Source organism: Myodes glareolus, chromosome 8 (genome assembly GCF_982192425.1).
Source record: "Myodes glareolus chromosome 8, mMyoGla1.1, whole genome shotgun sequence".
In the NCBI taxonomy this organism is placed as follows: domain Eukaryota; kingdom Metazoa; phylum Chordata; class Mammalia; order Rodentia; family Cricetidae; genus Myodes; species Myodes glareolus.
In genome coordinates this window covers 79,205,796-79,230,716 of record NC_142033.1, presented here as the reverse complement: position 1 = coordinate 79,230,716, position 24,921 = coordinate 79,205,796, and the positions used below count along the sequence as shown (strand labels likewise).

General features: G+C 44.4%; 1 protein-coding gene across 1 annotated transcript in view; it reads left to right on the top strand.

Moving 5' to 3' along the window:
• Pkd1l1 (polycystin 1 like 1, transient receptor potential channel interacting) overlaps positions 1 to 24,921 on the top strand; it is a 112,427-nt gene that overhangs the window by 23,721 nt on the left and 63,785 nt on the right. The window contains exons 11-19 of the mRNA XM_087909487.1: positions 585 to 938; positions 1,781 to 1,840; positions 4,541 to 4,717; positions 6,111 to 6,188; positions 8,359 to 8,501; positions 9,242 to 9,362; positions 13,635 to 13,746; positions 18,360 to 18,558; positions 20,347 to 20,403. Of these exons, the coding sequence (XP_087765613.1) occupies positions 585 to 938; positions 1,781 to 1,840; positions 4,541 to 4,717; positions 6,111 to 6,188; positions 8,359 to 8,501; positions 9,242 to 9,362; positions 13,635 to 13,746; positions 18,360 to 18,558; positions 20,347 to 20,403 (1,301 nt within the window). The remainder of the gene's footprint in view (positions 1 to 584; positions 939 to 1,780; positions 1,841 to 4,540; positions 4,718 to 6,110; positions 6,189 to 8,358; positions 8,502 to 9,241; positions 9,363 to 13,634; positions 13,747 to 18,359; positions 18,559 to 20,346; positions 20,404 to 24,921) is intronic.

Here is a 24,921-nt window from a genome sequence, read left to right as displayed (position 1 = left end):
ACCCAAAAGGCCACCACAGCCTGGGTGATGACTCAGGAAAGCTGCCACACTGGAACCCTACACACCCTAGTACCTGTCCCCAGACCACCTGCAGTTAGGAGAAATAGCTGGAATCTCAGGTGAGAATTCTGGGGCCCTCTCCCTGCTTCTACTAGGGAGTTTTGGCAGCCAAGCCTCCACAGCCAATGTGCTGTTTTGCTTCTTGTGTTTTCAAAACTACATAAGGCATTGCAGCAGCCTCAGCCCTGAGACGGCAATGGTCAATCCAAACCCACAGACAATAGCTTTGCCCCACATGCTTGTGTAACCTGTATATGTATGTGTTTTTATTTTTAACGTGCGTGTGTGTGTGTGTGTGCGCGCATGTGTGCGTGTGTGTTGGCTGGGGATGCCACAGTGCCTATGTGGAAGTTAGCCACCATTACAAAACTTCTGGTTATCACAGTAAGGTCTCCAAGCTTCTGCAGCAAGCACCTTTACCAGCTGAGCCATCTTGCACGGAACCCACAGCCTGTATTTTTTTAAAAAGCCTATATTTTATATTTTCAGTGCGAAATTTTAACCCTCTCACACCCATGTTTAAGTCCCCTTTTGCAGCACTGTGAGGCTGCTGGGCACTTCGGCATCCGGGGCCATTCTGAAGTTGTCTCAGTCAGACCTGCAGTCAAGCCGGAGAGGATTCCTGGCACGACACTCACCAGAGACATCACCCATGCCTCCAAGCTGGACAACTCTTCACAACCCGGGAAGCATTTCCTCTGAGTCTACAGCAGGAGGACACCACATTCTTGCAGCGGTGGGTCCCATGGCAGGCTCCGGGGAGCCCATGGAGGATTCCAGCTCACTGCGTCCAGCACCAGATTCCCTGGATGAGGAAGCTTTGATGATGAGCGCCCCAGAGGGAAGCTGGCCTCCTAGCTCCTCCCCTACCCTTGACGGTAAGTGCATTCATCTCTGCACATCCTTGTATCTCGGCACCAGGCTCACCTGTGAAGGAGCAGATCTAATGGGACAGACTTGAAGTCACTTCCGCCTTTGTCCTGAGTCTAAGAGTACTGTGTTCATGCTGAGTGCAGAGCCCAGCTCCAACCCTAGGGTAATAAAAATAATATTTTGGTTTTGTTATTTTGAGACAGGTTCTAACTAATGTAGCCCAGGCCTCCAATTCCCTATGTAGCTAAGGCTGAAGTCCCGATTCTCCTGTCTTCACCCGTCAAACACTGGCATTATTGCTATGTGCTACTATGGCCCAGCTAAGAGATAGTTTATTCTTGACCCAAATATGAGAGACAGTGGTTCAGGGACACAGATAAAGTTTGCCCTTAATACTGCATCCCACAGTGGCAATGGTTACATGATATTTGATTAGTTGTACAACAAAGAAAGTTGTATCAAATACGTTGTGTGTATAGGAGGGGACACCACCAGTTGGTGTCTTACAGTCACATGGGGGAAAGTCACACAGGTTTTAGACGGGCAGCATTTTTAGCTGTGGATTGGTAGCAAATAGTCCTCTGCTAAGAATACATTTTAAAGGTTTTTCCTATAGTCAAAAAGATGTTCTGTCAGGCATGGGAGTGAAAATGAATAACAACTTAAGGGAATTAAGAGACGGCTTGGCTAGTCTGGCTCTGATCTGCAACATGCTCACTCTGCACAATCATGAGGTTCTATTTCTTCGGCCTTACAGGATCTTGGTGGCGGGGATTTTAGTCTACAGCATACAGCACTCAGTAATTGTGTCTTCAAATGAAATGTAATTTTTTTCCCTCTTGTGTAGATTTTGAAGCTTATTACAGTGACATCCAAGAAGACGTGCCGTCCTTCGGAAGACAGCCAGGTGACCACTTGTATGATTGTCCCCATGTAGAAGAGCCCTGCACCCAGACTTACAATGTGCCAGCCATCCTGGACACTTCATGCTTGCCCCTAACAACAAAGCCACCTAAAACTCCCTCAAGGGATTTTCAAATGGAGACTGTGAGCCTCTCCTGGGCACAGACCTCACTCCTGGCTCACTAACTGCTGCTCATCTTGAGCCTCCTGCTCCCAAACTCTGGTGGTCTCAGGCCCAACAAGCAGGCAATCCAGACCCGAGGTGCCTTGCGTGGTGGCGTGGTGACCATCGGCACACAGGCCTCCCTAAGTGCTCTTTCCACCTTGCCTCCTTGCTCATCATCCTTCTTGTGGACTCTCCCTCTCCCTCCCCACTCTGAATTCTCCCTCAGCACTGGGATGACTTCTGTCACACTTCCACCCCTACCTCATCTGAGCAGGTGGCTTCTGGGCCAATGATGTCTTTCCATCTGTCTCACATACACCTGACATCTTCACAGAAACTTCACAACTAGCTTATTCCTGTGGTCCCAGAACCATCACGATGCCCAGTGCATCCGTGAACACAGGATGATCAATGTATCGTGTAAGTAGGTACTGATCGCTGATCGTACGATCAGTAGGGGATCTATGTTTCTGCAGAATAGACAGACAAGGAGCAACACTACCTCTCTAGTGAGCGGATGGGTAATTGGAGTGTGCTGTATCTACCAAATGAATGGGCAGGTGATGAATTAGTTGACATCACAGGCAGATGACGAGTGGTTGACTTATCTTTTGAGTGATTAATGGTTAAGTTAATGTGCTGGTTCTCTGATTCACTGCCGTGTTTTCTTCAACTGTCTCCGACCTAGGATTTCTTCAGCTACTATTGTCCCCTCCTGTGTGTCATACTTCTCTGTGTGAGATGTTCCTCATAGGCAGTCATGGGAGGAAGCAGAAGAGAGACCTGGGAAAACAAAGTGTGTTATGGCCATAGGCCCTAGGAAGAGACGTGTGGCTGACCACTCGGGGCCTTGTGAGAAAGCCTTAGAGGACCATGAGCCCCAGTATCACTGGGGTTTCAAAGAGAGGAATAAGACAGGCAATATGTCTTTCAGGATCTGGCAATCAGAGTAACTCCAGTAGGCTGCGGACAGTGGGGGCAATGCTTGGTATGGCATTGGTACCTAGTCACCTGGCACCTGGCTCTGGGATGAATAGGCAGAGGATAGCTGCCCAGAGTGTACAGCAGGACAGAGGGGTCCTGGCTGTGTATCAGGTAGACCTGCTCGTGATGAGGTTCTCGATATCACTAGGGATTGGCTAGGCCAGGACAGGTGGCCTATGTCTAGCCAAGAAAGACTGGTTTTGCTGCTGTTTGGTTTATTTGTAGGATACTGAGACATGATTGCATTGGTTGGCTTTCTGGTTACTGGTTTTGCCTCATGGTTTCACAGGGCTTGGGTTACAGTCACTTGGGCCCATACTCCTGGGTAGAAGGTCATTTCAGTAGGAATGTGCATAAAGGGGATTTTCTCTTCATGGGGGACAGAAAGCAGAGGGCCAGATAGGAAGGGACTAGGAAGAGCACACCACCAAGGACCCACCCCCAATGGGTTTTTCTCAGTGAGGCTCCACCTTCTAAACTTTTCAGGACCTCCAAAAAAAGCATCACCAGTTGGGGACCAAGCATTTAACAAGGACCTGTAAGGACAACCTTATATTCAAGCCATAAAAATCATACAGAAAAAAAATGAAAATTTGTACTACATATGCAAGTCTGTTTTGGGGTCCTGCTTGAGCCTGGCAGGTGCCAAATCAGTAATAGCAAATAGACAGAATAGACATTATCTTATCCTGTTCGTAGCATGACTCTTTCTGAAAGGGGTCATCCTAATTCCTCGAGATCTTTTGGTACTGTATCTTATTTTTGTGGCCTTCTTTGAAGTCTTCAGTCAGCCCAGCACCATCCCATGCCATTCCTCCCCAGACTACACAATGGCTTTCTGCCTCTGTGACCATCTCCTGCAATCATATCCTCTACACAGTAGCCAGGGGCCTTTCTCAGACACAAACCAGACGGTCACTTTCCTCTGGCCACTGGTGGCTTCCTGCCATTTGCAAGACAAAGGTTTCAAAGGTGGCCAAAAGCATGTCTCAGCTTCACTGCCCACCTTCTGGTCCCCATTCTCTTTCTTCGGCCATGCATGGAGGACCATTCCCACCACACTTGGTTTCTACTCAACCTGGAAACTTCCTCCAGTTCTTCACTGAACTCATCCTTTGCTCTGAATCCCTGCCACCAGATTCCCTGGATGGCAACAGAAGCCCCTCCCCCCGCAACAGAAGTCCCCTTCTGTTCCCCACACTCACTTTCTCTGTCCATCTGCTGCACTTTTTCCCTCTGTCATTTAGCACCGCCTGACTTTGCGTTATGAAATTCCAGATTGCAAGGTGGGAGGGAGGGAGGGAGGAACATGAGCGAGGGAGTAAGGAGGGAAAGATGAAGGCGGGAGGGAAGGTAAAGAAAGGATCTAATGGGAGGTTGGTTGTAAGACACTAAGAGACATCTCTTGAATACACACACTTACTAAAGGCATGGCTTTAGATGATCCATATCCAGCAACCACAGAAATTGGTATTGAGCATCAACCTTGACATTGATGCTTCACAAGACTGAGACCTTTCCCTTTCTCTCCTATGGCATGGTTTGTCATCCTAGGGATCGATACCAACTTCCAGGAATCAGGACCAGGCATGAGTGCCGAGGAGAGTGCCAATGATGGGGACAACCTGCTGGGCCCTTTCCTCCACACAGGCAGGGCAAAGCCAGCTCTCATGATTGACTGGCCCAAGGCCCTGGTCAGCCAAGCTGTCTTCCACAGCTACACCTCCTCAGGTATGAACATGCTCTTCACACCTTGGAATCACAATCATTTCAGAAGTATTTGGGACTCGGCCCTCAGGTTCTCCTGAGTCTTTTGTCTTCATGGATGAGAGCAACCACCCAGCCTTCCCTGTTCATGTTTGTCCTTCTGTGGATCAGAGCCCATCCCGTGGCTTCTTCTCGAAGGATGAAGCTGGCTGCAGCTGTTCCTTAGGAGTCCCCAGTTGCAGAGCAGCAGGGAGCTTTGGTTCTGGGTGGAACCTTAGCACATGGCTTCCACTGTCTCTAAGACCTTGCATAGAGTACATGTTCCATTTCCATGAATGGATTAGGTAAAGCTGACCTTGCAGGGAAAGCAATTTTTTAACCTCTCTCCCCCAGCACAGGCATGTGGATTTGTCTGCTCTCATGGATGACTGCCTTTCTGGCTACTACATATGAGTAGGGTCACCCCTATAAGCCGTTTGGGGAAACTATGGATTTCATGCTATTTTTAAGGGATTTTCCCCCTTGCTCTCTCCAATCACCTGTCCAGTATCTTGTATCTCTCCCAATTTTGAGGAAGGCTAAGCAGGATAGGACAGCTTACTCTTGCAGGGAAAGAGTTAAAAATTTTTCATAACCAAAGTTCTACAAAATTGCAAATGTCAATCATACTATATCAGATAAGCCAAACTTATAAAATAAAAGCTCAAATACCGAGCTTGCTGTAAATGCACAAGATGAGATCTTATCAGCCTTCTCTCGTTGCTAGGGAAATCTACCTCATTTCTGAGCTGAGGCAGACTGATCCACCTCAAAACTGCTTCTGTTCGGTGAGGATGGTCTAGAAATAAAAATTGGGGCTCCTCAAAGAAGACTGGTAACCCACAGACTAGTGTCCTTCCCATGTATTAATAGAACATGTGTCTTAGGGTTTCTATTGCTGTGAAGAGACACCATAGCCACAGCAACTCTTAAAGGAAAGTATTTAGTTGAGATTGGCTTACAGTTTCAGAGATTTAGTCCATTATTGTCATGGTGGGAAACAAGGCCACATGCAGGCAGACATAGTGCTGGAGAAGGAGCTGAGAGTTCTACATCTTGATTCACAGGCAGCAGAAAGAAACTGTGTCCCTCACTGGGTGTAGCTTGAGCATATGACACCTCAAAGTCTACCCCACACACACAGTGACATACTTCCTCTAACAAGGCCATACCTACTCTAACAAGGCCATACCTCCTAATAGTGCCACTTCCTATGGGCCAAATATTGAAACACATGCATCTATGGGGGCTATACCTATTCAAACCACCACAACATGTAACCAGGGTATTATTGGCCCCTTACCCTTGGAGCAAAGGTGGGGCTCACTCCAGAGAGCCCACTGACTGCCACTTTCACGTGGACACTTCTCTTCTGTAGGTATCATGGGACCGGAGGTGACAATAAGACCATTCTCACTGAGCAGTGGCGAGATGTATGTCTTTCAGGCTTCTGTAGGTATGTCAACGTACAAGTTATAGCTAGTATGGAGAACCATGAAAGCTTTGGTCTTATCATACTTTTTCCTAGAAATCGCAGGAACTCTTTCCTGAAACCCTTTGCCCTGGGCCCTACCTTTCCTTCTCTTCTCCTACCACCACCATATTGTTTGTTATCTGCATTAGTTGCTGTGATGGTCTTCCTTTATGACATCAGGCGCATGTTTAGAACAGGTTAAACAATGACCAGTTACTGTCCTTCTTGTATATTTGTCTGTTTGTGTGTGTGTGTGTGTTTTTGTTTTGTTTTTGTCTTTGTTTTAGTTTTTTGTTAGGTACCTAATGTCTTAGTTAGGGTTTTCATTGCTGTGAAGAGACATCATGACTACAGCAACTCTTATAAGAAAACATTTAATCCAGGTGGCTCGCTTACGGTTCAGAGGTTCAGTCAATTATCTTCACGGTAGGAGCATGTCGGCATGCAGGCAGACATGATGCTGAAGGAGCTGAGAGTCCTACATCTTGTAAGCAACAGGAAGTTGACTGACACACTGGGCAGTATCCTGAGGATAGGAAACCTCAAAGTCTGCCCCCACAGTGGCACACTTCTTCCAACAAGGTTATACCAACCACAACAAAGTCATAGCTCCTAATAGCACCACTCCCTGTGGGATTATGGGGGCAATTACATTCAAACTACCACACCTGAGTGGGCCACCTACCCTGCATATATTTAATCCAAGCCATGTGTTAGTGCCATTTTTCTAAGTGTTCAACGTGGGCTGGAGTTTGCCACAGGCTTACCCTGTTCAATGTCCGGCAACTCTTCCTGCATTTTCATGACTCAATCTGAAAGCATTCTTTTGGGTACCTTTTAAACCTTCCCCCACTTCTGGAGACAAAAGTCCCATTCAACGAGCACAGAAGGTTCCCCTGATATGCCGTATTGATTCTTCACCTACATTTTTTACATTTATTAGAGTCCACCAGGAGCCAGTCAGAGTGGCCCATCTGTAATCACAGCACTTGGGAGGCTGAGGGAAGAGAAGTGCAAGTTCAAGGTCAGACCAGACCTCAGAGCAAAACCAGAGAAGCAAAACTTACTGTGTGCACTTGCAATTTTGCCTCCTGAGTTTGTATATACAGCGCCCAAGACGGCAGCCCAAGGTTGCTTATTTTCTGATATTTCAGAGACTGGCCCTTCTGGAGTCTCACCACTGCTGTGAATCTCTGCCTGGCCAGTCTAGACACTAAGTCCTGAGACCAGTGCTTGCTTCTGTTATAATGGATACCATTGCTTCTCAGTAGCTCATGTGCCGCGCTCCCACCCCTGTCTTTAAATCCACCAATGAACAAACGGAAAGCCGTTCTCTTAGGCCATGTACGGGAGATGCCTGAAAGTCTTCCCATTTTCCCTGGATCCTGTTCAGTGTCTTCTGCCTCCTGGGAGAGCTGAGCTCAGGCTCCGGGTGTCCTGCTCCGCTGGCCACCACTTAACCCACACACAGCCTCCCTAACAGCTTCAGTCTCCTGTGTTCTCCATTGCACACGGCGCTGTGTGGCTGTCCTTGCTTGTGTTATTTCAGAGGAACACGCTTGCCCCTATGTCCCTGTCTTAGGCCGGCATGCTATTCATACCCCAGGATTGTTAGCTCTAAATGCTTCTTCTGCAGGGATTTGGCTGGGCAGCAAGGCAGAACTAGTCACCGCATCCACTTGGATGTCACTTGTGTTGACGGACCCATTCTTTGCAGTCATTGTTGTCACACTGACAATAGGAAGCACAGGCAGTGTTCAGCCTGCCGGAGGCCACACAAACAGTCCTCATAGGACCAGATTAGGGCTTTTGACAATGTGACAAAGAGAGCTCCAGCCCATAGTTTATCCTAAGAATATATTATCTTTTTTAAAAAAATGTGAATGCTAATAAATTATTGTAGGGTAATTAATAAAACAGAAGGGATATAACATGGTGTTTAATCACTGGGGAGTAATAACTATGCCTGTTGGGGTACATCTGCCCAGAGAATTCTTAGCAGATGTCTACGTCAGATTCCAGACACAAACTGAGTACATGGGGAATGTGTGTGTGTGTGTGTGTGTGTGTGTGTGTGTGTGTGTGTGTGTGTGTGTATTCTCCACTCTACTTCTCTATGCTGGCTGAAATCTCTATCCTGTCTTTCTCTTAGCTTCAAAGAAGGCCTTACTAGGCAAAGCTCAGCTCTACATAACGGTCAATCAAGTTCCACAGGACATGTCCTGTCAGGTGCGACCCCACAGTGGTGTGGAGGCACAAACCATCTTCAGTGTCTTCTGCATGTCAGGGAAACCGGTATGTGCGAACCCTTGTCTGTCCTGAGGGGTGCAGGCAACCGCAGTTCTTGGAAAGCATAGGACTTCTTTGCCTGGCAGGCTGCCGGGCTGAGTCTGCCCTGCACTGTGGGAGTCATTCCTGCCTGAATGGGGGGCTTCTACTAGTAAAAGCAGCCTCCTCATTAGAAGGAGAGGATCCTTGCAGGGCATTGTCGCAAAGTCAGGAGGCTCTGTTAACTATGGCCATACAAACGGGGTGGGGGATCAACCTGAGGCCTAACTCCATCACCAGGACATGTCTCTGACTCACACTTGCCCCTTTGACCAAGGCTCCCTTTGAAGTCAGATGGCGGCACAGCATAAGGCTGTGTTTTCAGTCAGAGTCCTCTGGCTCTGGACACCATCTGACCCGATCCTGTTCTGCCCATGTTCCTTCTCAGAAACCTGCCCTCATGCATAGAGAAGAGGTTGCAACCCACAGGTTGCAAACCGCTGTGTTAGGGTATCCAAAGACAGGAGAGCTAGCTGACCCAAGGGCAGAATATGAGAAACCCTTCAGCTTAAGAACCCACGGGTCCCACAGCGCCAGGAGGACTCTCTCATCTGTGTGTACTGAGGATGATGTCGGCACCCTGGTCTAGGCTGCAAAACACAACCATCAGTGGTCATGAAGGCAGAGGTGTGTGGCTTTGATTGGTGATTCCATCCATACTGTGCTCAGTTTCCTGTTTATTTTTGCTCCCATGGACTGGATCATAGGACTTCCATTATGAATTTCGCTACCGGGTAGGAAACACTTCTCCACACACCCTGTACAGCGGACGAGATACCCAGTACTACTTTTTATTGCCAGCTGGTGAGACCTCAGACAATTACAAAGGTAAGTCACAGTGCCAACCATGTGACTTGGTATGCCTACTTATCCCTCCAAACACTGTCTCCCTCCTTCTGAAAGCTGTGGATTATTAGAGGGGCCTAGAAATTAAAATCATTTATTCACCTCAGTGAATTTAGGCTCTTTACCTGTATTTTTTATTTAAATTTAATTTAAAATCATAGTAGTTAGTAGAATACATTGGACGGTTATAATATATTATTCTTAGGCATTTAACTTTAATTTCTTTTATTCTTTTTTATCAATTTTTTATTGCTTTTATTGCACTTTACATTTTTCTCTACTCCCCTCCCTTCCTCACCTTTCCCCTTCTTCCCTCTCTGGTGAGCCCCACACACTCCCAATTGACTCAGGAGATCTTGTCTTTTTCTCTTTCCTATGTAGATCCATGTATGTCTCTCTTGGGATACTTTTTGTTGTCTAGGTTGTAAATTGTAGGCTGGTTATTCTTTGCTTTATGTCTAAAAGCCACTTATGAATGAGAACATACTATATTTGTCTTTCTGGGTCTGGGTTACCTCAGAAAATATGATGTTTTCTAGATCCATCAATTTGCCTGCAAATTTCAAGATTTCATTTTTGGGGGTTTTTGTTGTTGTTGTTGTTGTTTTGTTTTGTTTTGTTTTTTGTTTTTTTAACTGCCGAGTAGTACTCCGTTGTGTAATTGTACCACATTTTCCTTATCCATTCTTCAGTTGAGGGGCATTTAGGTTGTTTCCAGGTTATGACTATGACAAACAAAGCTGCTGTGAACATAGCTGAGCACATGTCCTTGTGGTACAATTGAGCATCCTATATATATATCCATTCAAAAGTAGTGTTGCTAGACCTTGAGATAGGTTGTTTCCTAATTTTCTGAGAAACTACCATACTGATTTCCAAAGGGGCTATACCAGTTTGCACTCCCACCAGCAATGGAGGAGTGTTCCCCTTATCCCAACATTCTCTCCAGCATAAGCTGTCATTGGCATTTTTGTTCTTGGCCATTTTTACAGGTGTAAGATGGAATCTCAGAGTTATTTTGGTTTTCATTTCTCTGATAGCTAAGGATGTTGAACATTTCCTTAAGTGTCTGTCAGCCATTTGAGGTTTGTCTGTTGAGAGTTCTCTGTTTAGGACTGTACCCCTAAACAGATTGGATTATTTGTTCTTTTGATATCAAGTTTTTTGAGTTCTTTGTATATTTTGGAGATCAGTCCTCTGTCAGATGTGGGGTTAGTGAGGATCTTTTCCCATTCTGTAGGCTGTCGTTTTGTCTTGTTGATCATGTCCTTTGCTTTACAGAAGCTTTTCAGTTTCAGGAGGTCCCATTTATTAATTGTTTCTCTCAGTGTCTCTGCTGCTGGGGCTATATTTAGGAAGTGGTCTCCTGTGCTAATGCATTTAAGTGTACTTCCCACTTTCTCTTCTGTAAGGTTCAGTGTGACTGGCTTTATGTTGAGGTCTTTGATCGATTTGGACTTGAGTTTTATGCATAGTGATAGATATGGATTTATTTACATTCTTCTACATATTGATATCCAGTTATGCCAGTACCATTTGTTGAATATGCTTTCTTTTTTCTATTTTATATTTTTTGCTTCTTTGTCAAAAATTAGGTGTTCATAAGTGTGTGGATTGATACCTGGGTCTTCAATTCTGTTCCATTGATCCTCCTTTCTGTTTTTATGCCAATACCACACTGTTTTCAGTACTGTTGCTCTGTAGTAGAGTTCGACTTGTTCACAATCTTGGGAAAAGTTAGAGCCCAGAATCTGGGCCTCTAAGAGATTAGGATACTTATGCCCAGGGCCCACATCCTAAGAAGGACTGACATCCAAGTTGAGTCTCCTTTCCAAGTTGGGTCTACTATGTAGATATCCAAGGTTCACATACATGCTGGTCTTCCTGTGTGGTACACATGACTATTCCCGTGGCCATCATCTAAACCCCACCTTCACCAGCCATTCTTATTACATGTTTGAGCCTGTGTTACGTGAAAGGATTCCTAAGTCCATCAGGTTGCCATTTCTCGCTAGATACAAACAGATGTTTTTATGCAAGCCTTCCCTCAGAATTCTTCTTTAACTTTGCCTGTTAAATCTGGTTCCATCATTTAACAAGGAACTAGTTAAAATGTGACACTAATGTCAGACCATCCACTGTGGTCAGGATTACACTCTCTGTGACCATGTACCCCATTTCAGCACTCCTTATATTTTTGATAGACAGGGATACTCCGGAGGGCAGAAATAGTCCTACCTACCATGACCTTGTGAATGGATGATGACTTACCCGTCCCCTCCTGCAGCACACAGTGACAGGCTCTGCCTGTCTGCCCTCTGTGACACTCTCTGTCCCCTACCTGGTGAGCACTCACTGACCTTACTTTGGTGTTCAGATCTTGGGTTGGGCCGTGAGGTCTCCCCAGAAGAACAGAAGAATCTTGAGGTCTTTTCTCACACCAAGCCTTATTTTTGAATCCCTGGTTAACAGGCCATTACCATGGGGCAGCACTGATGTCTCATTGGTTAGGAGCATGTACTACTTACTCTTGAAAAAGACCTGAATTTGATTATCAGGACTAGGTTGGGTGGGTGCCTGTAGCCCTAGCTCCAGGAAATCCAGTATATTCTCCAAGCCTCCAAGAGCACCTGCTCTCACATGTGCACACCCTGACACTGATGCACACACACACAATGGTGTAGGGGGTCCTTCTTCTCTTTGTGTGTTGTTTTCATTGGTTGAATAAAGAGACTGCCTTGGCCTTTTGATAGGGCAGCCCTTAAGTGGGCAGCATAGACAGAACAGAATGCTGGAAAGAAGGCAGTGTGGTAGACTCCATGGCTTTCCTCTCTGAGATGGACGCTGGTTAGACTCATGCCTGTAAGCCACAGTCAAGTGGTGATACACATTAATGGAGATGGGCTGAATTAATATGTGAGAGTCAACCAATAAGGGGCTGGATACAATGGGCCAGGCAGTGTTTAACTGAATACACTTTCCGTGTAATTATTTCAGGGGTTAAGCTTGGCAGAATGCAGCCTGCCACTCTTCTTACAACAACAACAACAACAACACACACACACACACACACACACAATTAAAAATACATCTTTATAAGACAAAAATCTGAAAACTGCGTTCGAGTTTGTTTTGTGTTGGCTCTCTACTCCTGGGCTTGACCTAAGTGTGGTTTGTATACCCAGTGAGACTCTGTTGAACTGATTTTTCCTTTGCAAGCAGTTATCAATTGGCTATAGTTTCTGGGTTCGGGATGGGGGCTCATGTCCACTCAATGCTGAGATGCATCTGGCTTAGACCTGTGCAGACCCTGTGCAAGCTTCCACAGTGATCGTGAGCTCACATGTGCAACAATCCTATTGTGTCTAGAAGGCTTTGTTTCCTTAGTCTCTTCCATCCCCTTTGGCTCTTACACTCTTTCTGCCTCCTCTTCCATAGGGTTCCCTGAGCCCTGAGGGGAGGGATTCAGTGCAGACATCCCATGTAGGACTTAGTGGTCCAAAATCTCTCACTCTCTGCACATTGTTCCATTGTGGGTCTCTGTGTTTGTTTTCCTCTACTGCATGAGGACACATCTCTGTATGGTTGAGCAAGAAATTGATCTTTGAATATAGCCTTGTCTGATTTCTTTTTTCCTTCCTTCCTTTTTCCCTTCCTTCCTTCCTTCCTTCCCTTCTTCCTTTCTTCCTTCCTTTTTTTCTTTTGCCTTTTCTTCAACCTTTTATGTCTTTTAGTTACATATTATATAATTTTGGGATGACTGTGTGTTAGAATGTGTATGTTTCTGTCTCTGAATCTATAAATGTTTTTCTTTGCTCCTTTTTTCTATTTGTTCTGTTCTATTCAAGTTCTTTTGTTTTTATATTTTCTTATTCTTTTTTTTAATTTTTTAGATGCCTGTTTGTTTTCCAATGAGAGAAAGCAAGAAAGGGTGTAAATTTGGGTGAATGGCGTGATGGAAAAGATCTAAGAGGGGTCAGAAGACAGCTGTAATCAGAATGTATTATCTAAAAAATCTATTTCCAATAAAAATAAATCTTTAAAAGCCATTGCTCCTATAGCTCATAGTTTTGCTTGACAAAGATTCTCACAGATTTGTTGGTATCCTCAGTGGGTATGATGTGGGAAGGAAGACAGCTTGCCTGAGTTTTGTGAACATCCCCCACCCTGCCACCATTGCCCATGCTATTCAGCTGCTGATAGTGTATGAAGCTAGCGTCTGGGATGACCCTCCTCTGTCATATTCCTTTACAGTCATTGTTTCTACTGAGATCACAGATGGCCAAGGTTCCAAGGTGCAGCCATGCAGTGTGGAAGTGACTGTGCTACCCCGTTACCATGGAAATGACTGTCCTGACAAGGACCTGTAAGTAAGAGGGTGCAACAAAGACACCGGACAGCAGAGCTTATATTCCCAGGGGAGGTGATAAAGAATTTCTAACAGAGCAATAGTAAAAGCTCTTCTCTTGCTGGGCAAAAGCCAGGGTTTCCCGGTCATGGCCTGTTTAATACCTCTTGCATGGCCCTGTGCTGCTGCTTCAGGGTCCATGGTGCTCTTTCTTTTCTTTTTAAAATGTTTTTAAGATTTATTTTATGTATGCATCTTTGGAAGGGTATTAGAGGTTGGGGTTTCTCACATGTGTGTGGGTGCCTGAAGAGTCCCAAATAAGGCATTGAACCCCTGAAGCTGGAGTAGAGGTCAGTATGAGTCACTCTACATAGATTCTGGAAAGTGAATTTGGATCTTCTGGAAGAGCAGCAAGCAGTCTTAATCACTGAGCCATCTCTCCAGCCCCTTAAACAGTTTAACTGGGGTATCATTTAAGTATTACATAGCTGACTAATGGAAGTTCCTCACACTCACAGAGCACTGTGGCCTTTAGCATGGTCTAGCTTGGAAACATTTGGTCATCACAACACCTTTGTACCAAACAGTAGTAACTCCCAAATCATCAACCCCAACGCCTACCTCCAAATTCCCAAAGCCAAAATCTTTGTGTCTAAAGATTTGCAGATTCTAGAAATTTCGTGGCAACAGAATGATGAGAATGAGCTCTTGAGTGTTCCTCTTCATTTCACGTACGAATATTGCTGAGTTTCATCCATGATCCCGCACAAATCAGTACCTCATTTTATGGCTCAGTAATATTTATCGTATTGCATTAATTTATTTACTCATTGGCATTGCTTAATTTTTGTCTGTAAGTCGGGTTATGCTGAAGATTCTTTTGCAAGCTTTGGTGTGGGTGAACATTTTTATTTCTCCAGGGAAGAACTGTTAGGTCATATGATACCTCTTGCTTAGCACCTCTCCAGAGGAGTTGAACCACTTGGTATTCCCACCAGCACCGGCAGAGGAGAGTGATTTTCCTCAGTGCTGACCGTGCTGGGCTTAGTTTTTGTGTCTTCTCAATAAAAGCTGAAGTCGTCTGGGAAGGTGAAGCCTTGAGAGAATGTCTCCATCAGACTGACCTCTGGACAAGCCTGTGGGACAGTCTCATGTTTAATGATTGACTAATGTGGGTGGTGTCCCACCCACACCCTGGGCAGGTGCTCTTGGATTATATAAGAACACAGACTGGGCAAGTGACGGGGAACAAGCCAATGAACAGTGTTCTTCCTTGGCCTCTGCTTCAATTCCTGCTTCCGGTTCCTGCCTTGAATTCCTGTCCTGAATTTCCTCCAGAATAGAGTGTGACATGGAAGTTGTCAGGAGAAATAAACCCTTCCCTCCCCAAGTTGTTTTTGGTTAGTGTTTTATCACAGCAACAGAAAGCAAGCTGGGACACACCAGAAATGCCAAGATGCATTTATTGATGCTCATTTCGTGCCATGGCACATAGATGTAGGTCAGAAGACAACTTTGGAGAACTCGTTCTTTCCACCTCGGTCTAGGTCCTGAGGATCAAACTCAGGTTGTCAGGTTTGCCTAGAAAATATCTTTACCAGCTGAGCCATCTCTCTGGCCCCAAAATTATTGTGTGAACATTTTAAAAATTTATTCTTTGGGGCTACAGAGATGGCTCAGCAGTTAAGAGCACTTGCAGCTCTTGCAAAGGACTGGGGTTTTATTTCCAGCACCCACATGCTGGCTCACAACCATCTACAACTCTAGTTATAAGTCATCTAATGCCCTCTTCTGACTTCCAAAAGTACCTGGCACATAGACACACTCAGGCAAAATACTCCTATGCAAAATAAGTAATAAATTAATTTTCTTATTTAATATATTCATATGTAATGTGTTTGAGCACCTTCATCTTGAGTCTTATATACCTTGCTGATCTCCTATTGTTCTGTCCATTGTTGGTAGCATCATTACCTTTGAAGTCCTTCTTGTCCCTCCCATGCCATCAGGTTTTGCTCTTCGTTGGTAGATTCCCGATGTATTCATAAAAATTTTACAGATTCCACAATGTTATGTATTTGGGCAATTGTGAGCACATTCATAGTGTGATAATGCTGCCTCTGTTTAGAAATGAACATTTCTATATTAGATTTTTATGGTTTTAAATGTTTTTCTTTGTTTCTGAAATTTTTATATTGTATACAACAAAATATTATTATCTCCAACCCAACTTCCCCCTCCAATTCACTCTATATGCCCCAATATGCCCCCTACTTCACATCTTTCTTTTTTTTTAACAACCCACCAAGTATAGTTAGTATGGCTCATGGAAGTGTGGCTGACCATTGGAGCATGGGAATCCTATGAGTGGCCACATCCTCAAAAAATAATAATTCTCCCTCCCCAGCAACCATTCACTGCCAATAGATCCTTAGCAAGGGGTATAGTAATCAGAGGTTTCTTTCCCACCTGTCAGTTCTCAAATAACCACTCAGAGGCCTAATATTGATTGTGAATGTTTGGCTGATGGCTCAGGCTTATTACTAGCTAGTTCTTACATTTTAATTAACCTATTTATATTAATCTATGTATTGTCACATAGCCGTGGTGTTACCTCATTTTCTGCATGTCTTGTTTCCTCTGTGACTGGCTGGTGTCTCTCAGACTCCACCCTTCTTCTCCTCTATCTTTGCTTGGATTTCTCTGTTGGCTCTATCCTGCTTGCCATAGGCCAAAGCAGCTTTATTTATCAGCCAGTGAGAGCAACATATATTCACAGTGTACAGGGTGGAGCTGAGATCATCTACCCTATCTATGCTGGAACTGGGCTTGGCTTGATCTTGTGTCGATCTTGTACAGGCAACCACAGTTGCTGTGAGTTCATGATTGTTATGGCATGCCATGTTCAGAAGATAGCATGTTACAGCTCTCCTCCCCATCCTCCAGCTAACTCCTCTCCCACCATGTTTCCTAAGCTTTGATGGTGATGTCGGTCACACAGATGAGAGCTGAGCACTCAATCCCTTCTTCTTCACACTTTGACCTATTATAAATTTATAACTTTTACCTTTCTGGCAGGTTGGCCCATTTTATGAGCAGAAAATGTCCCCCTAGATCATTAATTGATCCCCATTTCTTTTATTTTTAGCCTTATATAGGTGTAACCATTGTAGGTGCCTTAAGATATCTGTCTGAATGGATGCCTGCTGTTATAGATTTGACCATAGCACTTTATAGACATCACCTTCTGCAATGGATTTGTTGTTAAGAAAAGAAAAGAAATGTATCATTTGTGAACTTCCTATCCAGAATGTCTACAAATCTATCTTCATTCTCTTCCTATTCTTTTCTGCTTGTTGTACATTATCTCTATTGTTTGGTCCCCAAATTCACAGCTGCTTTTCTCAAAATTTGCTTTTCAAACTCTGCAGTGAATTTTCATTATTGTTAATATACACATAACTCCAGTAATTCCATTTGATTTATAGCTTTTCTTTATGGCATGTCTATAATTGATTAGTCACTATAATACCTTTATTTAATCTTCAAAATTAGTTTTCTTTAGCTCTTTGAACATATGTATGATTCCTGCTCTGAAGTCTTTGATCAATCCATTATTTGGATTTTCTCACAGGAAGTTCCTATTGTCTGTCATCTTTCCTGGGTTTGGGTTGGACTTTAAGCTTGTTTGGCTGTCTACAAAGATTTCATTGAAAACTGGACCTTTTGTCTGATATGTTCTGCCTCTCCGGGCATGAGCCCTGTTTTCTAGGGCTTCCTATGGCTGCCTTTGTTTCCTTGGTGTTTTATTTGTGTGTTTATTGACTGGAGGAGATTAAATCTGTGAAACAAATTTTCCCTAATCATGCAATCTGTGCTGTTTCTTCTCAGACTCATTTCTGTGTTTTCTCTTTCGCCTGGCTTCCTGCAGTCTTTAGCCAGCATGTCATACTGTTTGGTGTGTGGTTCATTGCTCACCAAGCATTTTATTTAGTTCGACAATGTTTTACCTTGGGACATTTAGGCTGAGTTATTCAAGTAAATGGTGTTTGGCAGCCACATGACAAAGACAGTGTAGAGCAAGAACTGAAGAAGGCAATGGAGCCATGCTCAGAGCTCTGTTGTTGTTGCCTTTCCAGGTGCAAATAAGCTCATTATTCCATTCATAAATAATTTTTTTTCTTTTTTTTCCATTCATAAATAATTGAAATGCCAAACTACTAAAATGTGAAGTCATAGACTTGGCGATTTTATACTGAGCTGCAAATATGCATGTGTTTTCCCTCTAATCTGGGTCTGCATACATGAGTTCTCAACGGCTAGGCTACCTGCCCCTCTTCCGCTTGCTCTAGCCACTGTGTCTGTCTCTGGGCCACATTCCTTCATTTATCATGATGTCATATACTGGGATCTGTTTGACATCTGATGTTTTTTCAGTTCTAATCGGAGAAGTGTTATTAGCATTTTGGCAACGTGTCTAATTGTGTTTCATGTTTCCCTGATACAAACCACCTCCTCTTCACGTCATTCTCTTTGGGTTCAGACCCACTCAAGGACAAACTCCATTCCCCCTTTGGCAGAGTAAAGCTTTACAATGCCATCAAACCATCGCCACCGCTCTGTTCCTTCAGATACGACTCCACCCTGGACACCCTGTCTTCTCTCCAGCTGGTGGGGAGTTACACGGAAGTCAGGAACTACATTGCCATGACCACGGTGATTCTGAGCCGTTTGTATGTGGAGAGCAGAAACACGTCTTCCTGTGGCCTATGGTCACAGATACAAGATGTATTGATTTCTTCAGCATGCAGAGTACCGTTTACAGACCAGGTATGTCCCTGAGCAGGGCAGGGCAGTCCCTGGAAACCTGGACAGCAGCAGACCCCTGAGTGCTGTCTCCTCAGCAAGGGCTCCTGCGCCTATAACCCAGGCAGGAAAGGAGACCAGGCACACAGGCTGCTCGGCTCCTGGGAATGCCTCTGCTTCAGAGTGGAGGCAGTGATGCAAGGTGATTATTACTATGGATAATTCTCCTAATGTATCTATGAATAAAAACATTTATAAATCCGATTTTTTATTCTGTGAGCAACCATCAGTCAAGGGATAAGGTCAAAATGGTATGCAATTTCTTTTTTGTAAATATCAATGTTTTTAAGTTTGTAAAGATTTATTTCATGTGTATGATTATTTTGCGTGTGTGTGTGTGTGTGTGTGTGTGTGTGTGTGTGTGTGTGTGTCTGGTGCTCGTGGAGGCCAGAAGCGAGCCTTGGAGCCCCTGGAACTGGAGTTACAGATGGTTGTAAGCCACTATATGGGAGCATGGGATTGAACCTAGGTCCTCTAGAAAAGCAGCCAGTACATTAACCTCTGAACCATCTTTCCTGCCCCAAGTGCAGTTTCTCAATGAATGACCATGGCTGAAAGACTACCGCCCCTCCGACATTTCTGCAGCTCTGCCTTACAATGGCCACTCAGGAACATTCATGCCTACACACAGCAGGCCTTGCTTCGTTAGAATTACAGGAGCCTCTGCTAGGCCTGATCATTTCCCTGCCCCTTCCTCTAAGCTCCTTTTTGTCCTGTTCCTGTATTTCAGCTTCTTTTGTGTCAGTTTCCTCCTGGTGATGCTGGCCAGGGACACATCAGAGTCATGCTGGACTATAAGGAAACATTGAGGCCAAGGTCATGATCTCGCTGCAAAAGGGCTGGTCTCTATCAAGGCTTTTCATAGAAAAACACAACATGTGCTTCATGTCTTCATAATCAAACTATGTTTGTTTTTTAAATTGTTTTTATTGAGTTATATATTTTTCTCTGCTCCTCTCCCTCACTCCCTCCTGCTTCACCTTCTACCCTCTCCCATGATCCCCATGCTCCCAATTTACTCAGGAGATCTTGTCTTTTTCTACTTCCCATGTAGTTTGGATTCATGTATGTCTCTCTTGGGGTCCTCCTGTTGTCTAGGTTCTCTGTGATTATGAATTGTAGGCTGGTTTTTCTTTGCTTTATGTCTAAAAAGCCACTTATAAGTGAGTACATATTATATTTATCTTTCTGGGTCTGGGTTACCTCACTCAATATGATGTTTTCAAATCCATCCATTTGCCTGCAAATTTCAAGGTGTCATTTTTTTCTGCTGTGTAGTACTCCATTGTGTAAATGTACCACATTTTCCTTATCCATTCTTCAGTCAAGGGGCATTTAGATTGTTTCCAGGTTCTGGTGATTACAAATAATGCTGCTATGAACATAGTTGAGCACATGTCCTTGTGGTATGATTAAGCATCCTTTGGGTATATACCCAAAAGTGGTATTGCTGGGTCTTGAGGTATATTGTTTTCTAATTTTCTGAGAAATGGCCATTCTGCTAACCAAAGTGTCTGTACCAGTTTGCACTCCCACCAGCAATGGAGAAGTGTTCTTTTTACCTCACATCCTTTCCAGCATAAGTTGTCATCAGTGTTTTTGATCTCAGGGGCACTAGAAGGCAGAAAATCATCAAATTGTGAGCCAAAAATCAACAAAATAGAAATGAAAAGAGCAATATAAAGAATCAAACTACATTTGAAATAATATGATAACCTCTCTCTGGTTTGTTGACTTGTTTCTGCTATTTAGGAAGTAATGGTGGACTCTATTCATATACTGAGAGACCTCATAAGCTTCCCTAATAAGGTAAGCACTATTTCTTTCTTGGTATATTTTTCTGGAATTTGCACAATTATAAAGTCTGTGATTACGACTTGATAAATGTATGATTCAAAATTTTATTTTGACATTGAGATTAGAGACAGAACTTTCTCCTGAATGTTCTAACAGCATTATCCATGCCTGAGGACTTTTTCTTCTTTCAGAATTAGAAGTACAAAGGAGTAACAAGTGCCTTCCATAGTATGAATCACATTGGTGGGCGGATCATTCTTTATTGCTAATGTGTGGTATTGAATTTTCTCGGGCCACGCCTACTTGTTTTCTCAAATCTTCAGCATTCCCCAGAGTCCCTCAATAGGTGTCTTCACTATGCTGTCCTTTGAGAAACGACAGAATAACTCATGGGAGTCCCTCGTTGTCACCAGTCAGCAAATCTTACTGCAGTTTTGCTAGGAAACAAAAACCCGGGCTCCCAGCAAGCATCCTCCCTCCTTCTGGGCTCAGGAACCTACCTACCATCACCCTGTGTGGCCTCAGTCCAGCCTGTGTGACTGCTCTCCCTGGGGTTGGAGCATGTTCAACCCTAAGTGGCTGTTTCATCTCTGTCATACTGTCCTCCAGGGTTTGTCTCCTTAGGTTGCCCATGCTCGGCCACTTCCTTTATTCCTCCTCTAGATGATGCCAAGGTATGTCAAGACTCCCACTTACTTCTTTAAATGCCCATATGCTGATGTCCACCTTCTTCCAGCAGCTCTCGTTTCTAGGCACCTCTTTCCAGTAGAGCATTGAGGTAGCGCCTGAATTTGCAGCATCCACACCTGCTGTCTGCCCTGCAGCTTCACCCGTAGCAGTGGCTTGGCATGCTTGCAGTGCTGAAGCTAAAAGATCCCTCAACTCTCCCAGAAAGCTCTTCTCAGCCTCTTTTTTTCCTTCATAGGCCATTCCATGAGGGTGTGGTTCATTCCATGGCCTCATGGCTCAGGTTTTGGTTGCCATGCCTGGTTCTCCAGTCCCTTCCTCCCTGTCATGTTGACATCGGAAGCGTTTCAGCAGGGAGTCACTTGGACCTCTTCTCCGATACTCTCTCCGATGGCCTCTCCTAGGCTGTTAGTCTTAAATCGATGTGACTATCTCAGACTGTGCATTTCATATCCTCAGCCCAGCCTTCTCTCGTGTGCTGTAAACCAGTCTCACATTTCCAAGTTCAGAGCCACTCCATTTTCTTCCTGCTTCCTTTGGCTCAAGCTGGGACCCAGAGTCTGCTACCCAGAGTCAAGTGAAAACACGCACGGTCACCTGAGCATTCTTTGATTTCTGAGTACATCAAGTGTAACTAAACTAGTCAGTTCTTCTTTTAAAAGGATGCAACTAGACTCTCCCTGTCTCTTCCATCTCTACTGCGCCACACTAACCTACACGCCGACCATCTTTCATCCAGGCTGGGTATGTCGCTCATCACACTCTCTGCTTCCTTTCTGCCACCGTTAGAACATTTGCCACAATCAGCAGTCAGAGCATTATTGTGGAAAAGCCTCAATCAGGTAGTCATGTCCCCTCTCTTAATACCATTCTACAGCTGTGTGTTCACATTCAGGGACACACAAACAGCTCACCATAGCTTGCATGCTTTGGCTGCTTCTGATCTACACTTTCTTCATGTGAGTCCTTCAACCAATCACATGCTTGTTTATTCTGGCCCATAACTATGGTAGTTGGTCTTGTGCTATCATGCCCTGCCTTTGACTCAGCAGAGAACTGAGAACAATCCATAGACTCTCAGCCCAAGTGCTTTCTTTGCACTCTTTCTCCTTCTTGCCTGGGCTCCCTCCTTTGGTAGTTCTGTACTTAGCAGCTATCTTGCACATTTCTTTAGGGCTCTTCTTTCTCTCCCTGGAGTGTGGGTGCCATGACAACAGAGAGGCAGAAGTAGAACGAGTGAGAGACACTGTGGCCCTGCCATCTATTTCCTATTCTTCCTCCTATGTATTTTCTTCATCTTTAATGAGGAGGCCAGATCGGAAGGCTGGACCACACACTCCTCTTCGCTTACAGATCTGCCTTCATAGAACACATCCGCTCACGTCACCTAATACTCAATATTCCTGATGGCTCTCTACATTATAGAGAGTGCTGAGATTCTCCACATGGCACAAAAAGGCCTCACCTGGCCCCGCTCAGTATCTCTGTGTCTCCCTTTGTAAGCCATCTCTTCTATGCTCTGTCACTCTAGGCTTTTCTCATGTTCCTGAAGTAATAAACCTCTTAACCTGGAACAGGTTTTTTTTCTTTTCTGCTCCTTCGAAAATACTAGTTTCTTATCAAAGATGGTTTCAAATGCCTTAATCTCTATGAAACCCTCAGGAGCCTGACGATAGAGTCATTTGACTCCACATAAACATAGCACTTGAACTGGGATTTGGGGCCACATCTGCCTTCTAACTCCTTCTCCCAGGGTGCAAGCTGTGCTAAAGTAATGTTAGCTGCTATAACAAAAAGCCCTGGTGTCCGAGTAACTGAATGCAGACAAGGTGTTTTCTGCGTGATCCTCCCATGGAGACACAATCACCCCCCTCCCTTATTCTCATGCATCTGACATCTCCACTCTATGGCTCCCCAGTTCAAGGGAGAAGAATTCAGATAAGGTGTCCCACATGTCACTGATGTCACCCTGGAAGTAACAAGCCTAATCCCACACATTTTCTTGATTGTTGCACACGTGGCCTCACCTGGACTCCAGGATCTGGGGCGTGGAGTTTTTGCCCAGACATAAGTCTTCAGAAGCCTCGGGAGGGTGACATGGTAGGGATCAGCCCATGCTTCTCCACAGTCCTGTCGTGCATCTCTCAGAAATGAAGCCAAACACGACTGCCATTTCTGAAGTAACCAATCCTGATATTTTTGCTTGTTTGTTTAAACATCATGCAGCACAAAAATTGGGCATAATGCTCTTATATGTTTAAAAGGACGACAGTTCTTTATTTAAAACCCTGTTTTGACTTAGCTCTGGAAGAAGTTTAAATGCTCTTCCAGGGGCTGAGGAAATGTCTCAACCAGTCCAGTGCTCCCTGCACAGGCATGGAACCCGAGTTTATGTCCCCAACAACTGTGTAAAAAGCTCAGCACCGTAGCTCACATCTATAATCCCAGAACTAGGGATACAGAAACAGGAGAGGCCTGGGCCTCGCTGGTCAGCTAGTCTAGCAAACTGGTAAGTTCCATGTTCAGGGAGAGACCTTATCTCAATACATTCTACATACATACATACATACACACATAGGTGGAAAATGACTGAGAAAGACACCTATCATTGACCTTCAGAGTTCCATATGCATGTATACACACACACACACACACACACACACACACACACACACACACCAAAAAAAGCACATGTATTTGTAAACACATACACAAATAAATTTCAAAAAAAAATCTCTTCCAGACTAGCTTACTTTTGCACTTTGGGGGAGAATTTCATCTCAGAAGCTATTTCTAAGCCACTGCTCACTGCTAGTTAAATAAGTGTGACTGCCAGAAAACAGAATCTGCTCATTCCTCCACACACATTTCTGTAACAGTTGCTAGAAGCTGATAAAGACCAAAGAAGGAAATGTTTAATCCCTGTCTTATAGACACCAATCAATGAAATTAATTTAGAAAGGCATCCTTTAAAAAAGAAAAGAACTATGTTAGCTTGCCATGGTGGCCTTTACTTTCAGCACTTGGAGGCAGAGGTAGGTAAATCTCTGTGAGTTCAAAGCCAGCCTGGTCTACAGAGCAAGTTTCAGGGCAGCCAAGGCTAAACAGAGAAACCCTGTCTCAAAAACAAAACAAAACAAAAAGCTCTGCTAACAGCCCTGTCATTAGGAAAGGGGCACAAGCCCTCTGTAGCACAGACAACTGTTCAGTTAACCCCAGTAGATGTCAGGAGCTGTTAGCTTGCAAAATGAGGATGATAGAATTGCGGCTCTTGACGATAGCGTGGGGAGCATGTTTTCAGAATGAGTCCTTCTCTATTAGTACACAGAGTGAAGTATTCAGAGGTAAAACTAATATCTGAGATTTTCCATTATAAAAAAAAAAGCCTCAAGAGGGAATGCAAGAACAAATGCTGCTTGGAGGAGAAAGGGGCTCATGAGTACGCACCCTAGCTGAGCCCTGTGGACAGCTGATGGCTTTCGGGAGAGAGTCAGATTTCTTTAAGGGTTAGATTTAAGATTTCTTGGTTAGATTGATCACACCCTCTTGGATGATCCCTCACCCATTAATACATAGGCGGCATACATTGAACTGGGAGGAACTCAGGCAGTCTTGAGTGCTATTCAGATGAGTTAGGCAGAAGGATGGGTGGGAGACATGATCAAAATACGTAGTATCTATGTATAACATTCTCAAAGAATTAATAAATGGGCACTAATTTCTTAAATGCTGCTAGTGAAGGATAACTCTTTAAGGTGGGCAAAGGGTGTGTGGCGACACGAGCCCACCCGCTCTGCCTCCACAAGCATTTGGAAATGTTGCATGGTGAAGGTTTATAAAGAG